General features: G+C 46.3%; 1 protein-coding gene across 8 annotated transcripts in view; it reads left to right on the forward strand.

Annotated features, from left to right (window-relative positions):
* The window catches only part of NSMCE2 (NSE2 SUMO ligase component of SMC5/6 complex), a 214,119-nt gene extending 212,568 nt beyond the window's left edge, over window positions 1–1,551 (forward strand). For all 8 annotated transcript variants that reach the window (XM_077847191.1, XM_077847197.1, XM_077847194.1 and 5 more), the window contains one exon: window positions 1,197–1,551. In XM_077847191.1, coding sequence (XP_077703317.1) covers window positions 1,197–1,314 — 118 coding nt within the window. In that variant the 3' untranslated portion in view covers window positions 1,315–1,551. The remainder of the gene's footprint in view (window positions 1–1,196) is intronic.
* Window positions 1,552–10,910: the final 9,359 nt, after the last annotated feature.

A 10,910-nucleotide genomic window follows, 5' to 3' on the forward strand; every position in this document is an offset into this window, starting at 1 on the left:
TTGGATGCTCAGAACCCAGCACAGGGCCAATCACACAGAAGGTCAAGTGCGTGCACAAGTGTGTGGATGGGTACATGGGGTAAATGCAAGATACAGACAGATGAGCAGCTTTAAAATGTATCAGAAGAGTGATGACCAGGGACGCTAGTCACAGGAGATAGGGAAGGGGACGCGATGCCTGTAGCCCTGGGAAATAAGGGTCCTGCCTCCACTTCAAACCCGAGGGGAGTAGGGGCTCGGGAAAGTAACATTTGTCACCTCTGTTCTCACGAGTAGCCAAGAGGCGTTGGCCATATTCAGAACCAGGTCACCCTAACTGCAGACGCTGGGCACTGTACCCTACCCAAGTCTGTTTCATGCTGAGAAGAAATCAGGTGACTTCACCCAGCCCACTGCCTTCAGAGGAGACCACATCTAAACAGAGCCGTGGCTTTGAGTACCTCCCCCCCAACCCGTGGGTGACTCACGCTGATTTCTTCAGCCACAGCTTTCCCCTGAGTCTCCACCAGCCCACGCAGTCTCTCCACTGGGAGGACTGGTGGGCATTTCAGAGGGAACACAGACCAACCAGAGCCCTGACTCCATCCCTGGCATGACTTGGCTGGCTGCTCCCTGTGGAGATGAAGGGCAAACTCTGATGATGCTCCACTGTGCCCCTGGCCCAGCAGCGCATCCTAGAGGTCCTGTTTCCGCCTCCCCCCTGAAGCCGACCACTGCCACCAGCCTTCCCCCTGCGGCCCTGTGCCCCGGACCTTGGGCCCTCCTGCCTTCCCTGCTTCCACTCTGCCTGCCTTCTGCATTCAGCAGCCAGAGCCAGATTTTCTAAACAACAGAATCGCACCCCTCCCCTATCTCCAGCCCTCCAGGGTGTTCTCTTCATACTTAAAATCTGAGGCGGGGGTGGGGGGATGGGGGAGAAGAATGGGGGGACTGGATGGCCCAGCAGTTGAGCATCTGCCTCCGGCTCAGGGCGGGATCCGGGGTCCTGGGATCGAGTCCCGCATTGGGCTCCCTGCATGGAGCCTGCTTCTCCCTCTGCCTGAGTCTCTGCCTCTCTCTTTCTATGTCTCTGATGAATAAATAAATAAATCTTTAGAAATAATAAATAAATAAATAAATACATACATACATACTTGCCTGTGAGGGAGGTTTATGCTGAAGGCATCAAAGCTAAGTGATCTTCTTATTGTTTACAGTTGCCCCAAAATTGGCTGTAGCCACACCGATGTGAGAATGTCTGATCTCATCCAGGATGAAGCACTTAGAAGGGCCATTGAGAACCACAACAAGAAGAAAAATCGCCACTCCGAGTAGGAAAAACGCACCTACCTACAGGGATGTCCGCAGCCTACCTCCTACCCCAGCCATCTGGAGAGAGCAGTGCTCATCCAAGCACTTCGACTGGCTGCATAGCATACTTTGTTGGGGTAACACTTGAAGGTTTTAAGTGTAATTGGAAGCATTTTTCTATGTCACAACAAAAATCCAAGCATATTATATTGTTTATTTTTGAGTGTTCTATAATTTTAAATAAAATTTTGATTATCTGCAGTGGCTCCTATCTGTGCACCTCCCAGGGTGTAAATTGTTCCAGCGGTGCGAGCATAGTGGTGGTGCCAGGACTTTCTATTTCTAATATTTCGGGCTGTTTTTTATTATAGTTTTAACTAAACAATGTCTTTCAAAGGAAATTGAACGGGGAAACTGTAGAAACCCCCCAGCTGCAAGCATTTTCTTCATAAATGATAGCACGGGGTAATAAAGCAGAGCCAGTTTACTTACCTATATTTGCTTTGTGTATTGACAGTTCCAAATATGTAAATGGTTTTATTTGTCATTCTGACTGACCGGCACAGAATGCTCCAGTTAACAGGCTTATCAGTGCAATGATAGTTGGTGCCCATAATGGAAACTTCACGACAGCCCTCTGAGAGCCTAAAGTGTCATCAGAAGCAACCACATCCTGGCGGTCTCTGTCTTACTCCGTGGCTCTCTGCAAGTGGCTTCATGCTCCTGGGCCTTGGAGTCTTCAACCGTGAAATAAAGATGTTGAGCAAGATATTTTCTAATGTCTTTTCAGCCCCAAAAGTCTGTGGACTTAGGACCAGCCAGGTCTTTAAATTGAATATCTTTGAATATATTCTAATTGTGTGAAGAGTGCTAATCTATTAAATAATCTCCCATAGCAACCTTTTACCAACTTTTTTTTAAAGATTTTATTCATGATAGACACAGAGAGAGAGAGAGAGAGAGTCAGAGAGAGAGAGAGAGAGAGAGAGAGAGAGGCAGAGACACAGGCAGAGGGAGAAGCAGGCTCCATGCAGGAAGCCTGACGTGGGACTCAATCCCGGGTCTCCAGGATCACGCCCTGGGCCAAAGGCAGGCGCTAAACCACTGAGCCACCCAGGGATCCCCCCAACTATTTAATTAAACCTGACGAAGCATACCCTGACTACACTAGGAAACCAAGGAGAACTAACAATAGCTAACATTTATTGAGCACTTATTGTGTACCAGGTGCTATTCCACACACTTTACATATATATGTTGACTCCCATAATCCTAACTTCCTGATGAGAAAGGTGCAATTGTTATTCCCTCTTTACAGATGAGTAAAATGAGGCACAGAGGGGCAAAATAACCCATGGAAAGCCACAGAGCTCGTAAATGGCTGAGCTGGGACAGGACCTCAGGTAGCTTAGTCTCAGTCTGAATTCTTAATCCTGTACTCTCCTCCTCCCTATTGTTTAGATCTAAAAATATACTCAAAGTGCACATTTTAAAGATGAAACTTCTCTAAATAAACAAAAGAAGTTCATTAAAATGCTGGAAACAAATGAAGTTGACATCTACTAGGGAGAGAAGGCCATGAAATAATATATATTTGAGTTTTTAAAAGCAGAGTCAAGGGCAGCCTGGGTGGCTCAGCGGTTTAGTGCCGCCTTCAGCCCAGGGCATGATCCTGGAGTCCTGGGATCGAGTCCCACGTCAGGCTTCCTGCATGGAGCCTGCTTCTCCCTCTGCTGGTGTCTACCTCTCTCTCTGTGTCTCTCAGGAGTGAATGAATAAATAAATTAAATATAAATAAATAAATAAAAGCAGAGTCTAAGAGGTGCCTGGGTGACTCAGCTCAGGTCATGATCTCAGGCTCCTGGGATCGAGCCCTGTGTCAGGCTCTGCTTCTCCCTGTCTCTACCCTTCCTTTCCTACTGTGTGTGTGCTCTCTCTCTCTCAACTAAATAAATCTTAAAAAAAAACAGAAAGAAAAGAAAAGCATAGTCTAAAATGGCAGAGTTCATTTTGAAAACATTTTCTTGGAACTCAGAAAGTAGGGTGACATTCATTTGTCTACAAACTAAGTCAATTTGAATTTCTTAAGATGCTTCATCTGAATCAGACTTCCTGAGGAAATGATTATGTTTAAGCCAGAACAAACATAACTTTTCATGGAATGTGGTCCTTTTGTGAAATACTTTGTTTCCTAAACAGATAGCGAGGAACATGAAATACTTACCCAAGATTGGATTTGTGTTTCCCCCCACTCTTTCTAAAGAGAATTCCGGAATATTGGTGTAGACACCAGTATCAGCTAGAAAAAGGCAAAATAACACCATTCCGCTGTGGAAATGGTACAGCCTTTGTATCCTATAGGGTTTTCTTCCTTCTTTAGTTTTCAGAAGCTGTGGTTCATGACTTTGTCTAGCCAATTAAAGATTTGGAAGTTTTATATAGAATTTATTTTCATTGAAAACTTACCTTTTGGTTGTCATTATCAGTCTGGCATATTTGTTAGATTTCTGTTACAGGAGCTTCCCCAAAAAGTGAAGCCTTTTCTTCAAATGAAGTTTGTTTGTTGAAAGGGGGGCAGCTGGAGTCAGAGAGGAGTTTCCACCCTCTTCTGCCCAGGGCAGTCCCAGAGTCCTGAGATTACGCAAGACCCCACAAGTGACAGTTGAAAAACCCTACTAGACTCTGTAACTAAATCAATTTTTTTTTCCCAGATAGGATTGATTTAAGACTTGGAAATCATACCCACAAGACACTTTTTTAAAAATGCTATTTCCTTTAAAAGAGCCTTCCATTAAGTTTAAGATACTCCTACAAACTCCAAAAGATAAGATAATTTATCTGTCGCCTTATATAGAACTTCAAACCTGGAGGGTCCAGCTTAAAGCAGCTCCTGTAGCCAGTTCCGCTCCCCGCTGAACACTCCCCTCCTGAGCTGGAGGGTTTTGGGTTTTTGTTTTTATTTTAAAGGTTTTCTTTCTTTATTCATGAGAGACACAGAGAGAGAGGCAGAGACACAGGCAGAGGGAGCCCAATGTGGAACTCGATTCCAGGACCCCGGGGATCATGCCCTGAGCTGAGCTGAAGGCAGATGCTCATCCACTGAGCCATCCAGGCACCCCCCCCCACTCCCCCTCACCTCCCCACCCCCCACCCTCCCCGGGGCTGAAGCTTTATATGAGCACAGAAAACAATCGCAGGATGGGCAGGCTCCAAGCCCTCTATGAACTGGTCTCTGGCTACACAGTAGGCTCGCATCTAAGTGACTCAAATGTACCCGCTAAGTTAATCCTCCCTACAACCCTAGGAGGCAGTTATCACTGCCCCTATTTTACAGATGGGGAAACCAAGGCCCAGAGTCATGAAGTCGTTTGCCCGGGGTCACTGGCTTGTGGGTGGTAGAGCCCATGTTGGAACAGAACAGTGAGGGGCACCTGGGGGGCTCTGTGGATGAGCACCTGCCTCCAGCTCAGGGCGTGACCCCGGGGTCCCGGGATCCAGTCCTGCATTGGGCTCCCCGCAGGGAGCCTGCTTCTCCCTCTGCCTGCGTCTCTGCCTCTCTCTGCATCTTTCATGAATAAATAAATAAAATGTAAATAAAAAAAAAAAAAAGGGGGGGGAGCAGAATAGTGAGTGCAGAGGCAGCCCTCGGACACGAGGCTCGGGCCCCGGGCGGCAGAGGGCACAGAAACCATCAGACCTGCACTTCTCTCCCGTCTTCCTATTCCCATTACTGAGACCAGTGTTTCCGGCTCGCAGACTCCCATCCTGCCTTCCCCAGGCCCCCCTGCAAACACCTGCCAAGTCTGGGCCCTCGCTCCCTGTTCCCTGACCTCCCATCTCCCCCCCTTGCCATATTCACCTACTGGAAAACCAATGGGGTCTTCTCACATCCTCCCCAAAAACGTTCCTGTTCTCAGGAATGAGGCTCAGGCCTGGCACTCCAGATCCTGCCACAGACCAGCTCCACTCCCCTTGCCGCCAGATGCCCGGGTGTCCCCAGCGCTCAGGTCCTCCTCCCTGGCAGGGTTTCCTCCAGTACGGGCTCACCCTAGTACTCCTGGCTGGCACACACAGGCCACCTTGGGTGAGTCGCTCTGTCCTCTGGGCCTCAGAGTTTGGGGTGCACTGAAAGATTGGGACTTCTCCCCAAGGGTTCTGCAAACTCTAAGACTCTGCATCATATGTTCAATGACTAGGTCCTAAGGGAAGGAAAACAGGCTGACGTGGAAAGTAGTATATATTTGAACCAAATGTGTCCATTGTCTCTTCAACTATCCAACACTTTAAGGCCCCCTTGATGCCATGTCCTGTGTTACTCTCTGTATATACAAAAATCTCCCCTCCGGGGGGCTTACGGTCTCCTTGGGGCAGACAGATATTCGAAAAACAAATTCCATAAAAGGTTATGCAAGTGCCATATCTAGGGGACAGTGGCACAAAGCTAGGAAATACAGGAAAATTCTTGAGTAACCCAAAACTGTGTTTTAGGAAATCGGGTAACGAGATTCAAAACAAGTCTGTGAAACATGATTGGGAGAATAGGGAGTGAGTCATGAGGGTTTTATTGGAAATCCATGACGTTGGGGGATCTGCCGACCAGCTCATGTCAGACTCGGGGGAACGGACCAGCCTCTGACAAGGGGGCCGTTAACACAGAGCCCAGGAGCCCTCACCACGCTTAGGGAAATGCAAACCGGTGCAGCCACTCTGCAAAGTGACTTTTTAAAAAAGTGTTGAACATAAACTCACTGCACAACCCAGCAAATCTACTCCTAGGTATCTACCCAAGAGAAGTCAAAACATGTTTACGCAAAGACTTGTGTATGAGCGTTCATAAGCAGCATGACTTTTAATAGCAAAAATGTGGAAGCAATCCAAAGGTCCAGCTGGTGAAGGGAGAAACAAGACTGGGACTTGGTACAGTGGGATACCACCTGGCGATCAGAAGGGATGAGATACTTAGGAACTCGTGCTGTGACGCGGCTGGACATGATGCCAGGTGAAAAAAAGCCAAAGAGCATATTGTGTCTGAATTAATTTCATTCTATGAGATGTCCCAGAAGAGACCAATCCATAGGGGCAGAAAGTGGTGGCCTCGGCCTGGGGGTGGAAACAGGGAGTAATTTGCACAAGGGATCACTTTGGGGTGAAGGATGTGTTCTAAGACTGGATCACAGGGGTGCCTGGGCGGCTCAGTCTGTTAAGCATCTGCCTTGAGCTCAAGTCCTGATCCCAGGGATCCAGCCCTGCATTGGGCTTCCTGCTTGGTGGGGAGTCTGCTTCTGCTTGTGCACTTTCTCTCTCGATCTCTCTCTCTCTCTCAAATGAATAAATAAAATCTTTTTTTTAAAAAGCCAGATTGTACAATTCTGGATTTACTAAATGTCCCTGAATTCAAACAGGTGAATTTTATGGCATATAAATGATACAAACAAGCCAAGTGGGGATTGCTTTACAGGACAAGGAGGAGAGAGCTTTCTTCGTGGTCATTCAGAGAGAGCAAGCAGCTGCACGAGAGAGTGAGCGCTTGATGCCCTAAATTCAACCCGTATCCATATTCTCGGAAGTGTTTTTGAAGCTTAATCTTAAAGATTAGAGTGAAATAAGAGTTCTATTCAAGCCTCAATCCCTAATCACAGGATTAAAAGTAGCAATTACTAAAGAACTGTTAAGGGACGCCTGGCAGGCTTGTCGGTAGAACACACAACCCTTGATATCAGCCAAGGTCGTGAGTTCAAGCCCCACATTGGCTGTGGAGCCTCCTTGAAAAAATAAAGAACTGTTAAGGGTTAATGAGAAGATAAGATTAAATCGTGTCTGGTAGCTCTAACACACTTAATTTTACCTATTTTTAAAAATATTTTATTTACTTATTCATGAGACACACAGAGAGAGGCAGAGACATAAGCAGAAGGAAAAGCAAGCTCCCTGCAAGGAGGCCGATGTGGGACTCGATCCCAGGACCCCAGGATCACGCCCTGGGCTGAAGGCAGACACTAAAGCGCCAAACCACCCAGGCATCCCTACCTATTTCTATTTTTTACATCCCAACTGTACATGCATTTTATATGCAATGATCACTAATAGTCACCAAAAGCTCTAATTAACTTCCTTTTTTTTTTTTTTTTTTTTTTTTTTAAGTATAATGGAGTGAAACATTCTGGCCATTTCTTTTCTCTGTTCACCCTGCTATTGAGAAGGAAGAAATTCAGTGATGACCTCATAATCATTCAGCAGTGGGCAGAACAACCCCATATAACCATATCATAAACATTTATGACCACAGAAAGGAACATTTAGTGGGGATTTTTCTAATGAACAAATGCAGAATTGGTCTTAAAACAAAAACAAAAAGAAAAAGCAAGATACAATTAAGAAAGGAGTCGACCCAAGGACCACCCTTCGTCATAAACAGAATACAAACCAGAAGCGCAGTGCCGTTAAGAAAGGAGTCAGCATGCTGCTGGAATGTACTGGAAACGCTGTCATTCACGGTCAGGGCAGTCAGGCCAGGAGGCTCTGGGTGGGGGCCCCAGCTGAGTTTCGAGGCTGCTGATGGTCACCACGGTTCACAAAGAATGTAGAGACTCTGATGAGCCCAGAGAAGAGCAAAAACAAGGCTGAGGATGATGAAACATGGACACTATCCTGAAAGGAATTGAGGATGTTTTTGCCACAGAGAAAAGACTGAGCCTTCTGTTTTGTACAAAACATGGGACTCTGAGGAAGACACCACATGGCAATTGGCAGGGCCAATTAGAGGATCTCCGATGCTCAGAATACTTATTGTTAGCGCTTAGCACAGGGCTCTCATCTGGGAAACCATGGGCCCCCAGGGGATGATGGATAAAATTCAGGTTTATGAATCCATATGGGGGAAAAATTACATCTTTACTTTTACTAATTGCATTTCCTACAATTATAAATGTAGGCAACACTCTACAGTCGAATTTACGGGACCTGTGGTTTTATCACCAGTAAAAATGATCAGTATTTTCATGTTGCGTTCCTGTTGCGGTAGAGATAAATTTACAGTCACCTCTTTTAAGATATAGTGCATAGTTCCCTGCTGGCAATGATGGACTAACCGAAATGGGATTTGCCCTCTCACCTTTTTTTTTTTTTTTTTTTTTTAAGATTTTATTTATTTATTTGAGAGAGACGGAGAGCACGAGCAGAGGGGAGGGCAGAGGGAGAAGGAAAGTCCTCGCTGAGCAGGGAGCCCGACGTGGGGATTTGATCCCAGGACCCTGAGACCATGACCTGAGCCGAAGGCAGATCCTTAACGGACTGAGCCACCCAGGTGCCCCCCTCTGATCTTTAACAACTAAAAATCTGGACCACATACACGAAAAGGTGGTTTTCAGACATTGGACAATAGGACATCGGACACTGCCCTTGCTTAGTGCCTGGAGGGTTCCCAGGAGGGTCCCAGGGACCTAGCGGGTGCCTGGTGGGCAGTCTGAATCGAGGTAGAGTTGAGGGTTCAGGGAGGTAGGATTTGCAGAGCAGAGGACCAGAAAGGAGACAGCTGCCCAGAGGGGGAGCTCTGGAGATGTGCAGAGGGTCCCCCTGGAGTCCTCAGCTGGGTTGTCACCAGCTCGAGCCAGTGAGGAAACTTTCTGAGGCCAGGAAAGAACATTCCATATCAGAGGGAACACACAAATATGAACTTACACAGGCCCTATAATGTTCCTTCTCCCACCAGCCGGAGTGGGGCAATGTTAGCCCTGGGCTAAAGAATGTTCTCGATCTGTGTAACAATACCTGGCAGCATGGAAGCAGCACAGACGATATGTGAATGAATGATAGTGGCTGTGTTCCAATAAAACTGTATTTACGGAAACTGGAATTTTAATTTAATATAATCTTCACATGCCACAAAATACTATTCTTTTTTCCCCCAATACCCTTCACCGAAATGAAAGATAAGATCCAGGGGATCCCTGGGTGGCGCAGCGGTTTGGCGCCTGCCTTTGGCCCAGGGCGCGATCCTGGAGACCCGGGATCGAATCCCACGTCAGGCTCCCGGTGCATGGAGCCTGCTTCTCCCTCTGCCTGTGTCTCTGCCTCTCTCTCTCTCTCTCTCTCTCTCTCTCTCTCTGTGTGACTATCATAAATAAATTAAAAAAAAATTAAAAAAAAAAAAAAGAAAGATAAGATCCTACACCACTGAGGGGCTCAGTCAGTTAAGCATCCTACTCTCGGTTTCAGCGCAGGTCATGACCCCAGGGTCCCAGGGTGGAGCCCTGCGTTAGGCTGCAGGCTCAGTGCACAGTCAGAGTCTGCTTGGCCATCTCCCTCCCCCTCTGCCTCCCCATCCACATCTGGATCGTGCATATTTCCTATGCATCAAGGTTTGGCAGGAACACCTTTATCAGACACTCTGAAGATCTTGTTAAAATGTAGATGCCCAGGCCCCACTCCAGACCCACTGAGTCAGAATCCTGGGAGGTGGATCCACAGCGATCTGCATTTTAACCATTTTTCCAGCTGATTGATTCACACTCCGTGTGAAGACTCTATGCACACGGCATGCAAAGAAAAGCCCAAATAAGGGGCAGCTGGGTGGCTCGGTGGTTTGGGTGTCTGCCTTTGGTCATGGCCCCAGGGTCCTGAGCTCGAGCTCCGAGTCAGGCTCCCTGCTCAGCGGAGACTCTGCTTCTCCCTCTGCCTCTGACTCTCCACCCCCACCCATACTCTTTCTCTGTTCTCTCTCAAATAAATAAATAAATAAATAAATAAATAAATAAATAAATAAATAAATAAATAAATATCTTTAAAAAAAAAAAAAGAAAAGCCCAAATAAATGAATGTTGAGTTCATAAAGCAAAGCAGAACACACATACACACACACATATACTAGAATTACAGCTCTCTAAATACCATATTCTTTTTTTTCAAAATTTTTTAAAGATTTTATTTATTCATGAAAGACAGAGAGAGAGAGAGAGAAACAGACACAGGCAGAGGGAGAAGCAGGCTCCATGCAGGGAGCCCCATGTGGGACTTGATCCCGAGTCTCCAGGATCACACCCTGGGCTGCAGGCGGCGCTAAACCGCTGAGCCACCTGGGCTGCCCTAAATACCATATTCTTAGGTCAAAGTTCCAAAAGATCTTAGGTAAATCAAAGAATTACACATATTTTATTTTATTTTCTTTTTCTTTTAACAATATTCTGATGAGTCAAAAACCTGGTGACCCACTTCATCCCAATTCCACTCATCATTCCCTCCCCACCTTTTCAGATTTCACTTCATGGATTACTTTTAATTGCCCCATTTGGCAGCATCTCTTCATCTCCAATCCCCCCAGGGCCTCGGATAGGCTAAGTCTCAATTAAAACAAACCATGAGAATACAAAACCTCTCATACACCTTTCCCTTTCCAAAAGTTCGTACACATCGAAAGCATGGAGATGGACTAGTGTGATTCCCAAGAGAGATCTCTCACAATTCTCCCCCTCAGCTGGATCTAGGTTCAGTTGATCTTTTTGGCATAAATACTGGATTCCCTAAGAAAGTAGTGTTTCTGAAACTCCAGTGGTTCAAACTCCCTCATAAGAGTTTTTGCCATATTGACTTGTGGCCTGTGTTATTATTTGCCTAGTTTTTTACTT

This window comes from Canis aureus, chromosome 14, assembly GCF_053574225.1.
Source record: "Canis aureus isolate CA01 chromosome 14, VMU_Caureus_v.1.0, whole genome shotgun sequence".
Classification (NCBI taxonomy): domain Eukaryota; kingdom Metazoa; phylum Chordata; class Mammalia; order Carnivora; family Canidae; genus Canis; species Canis aureus.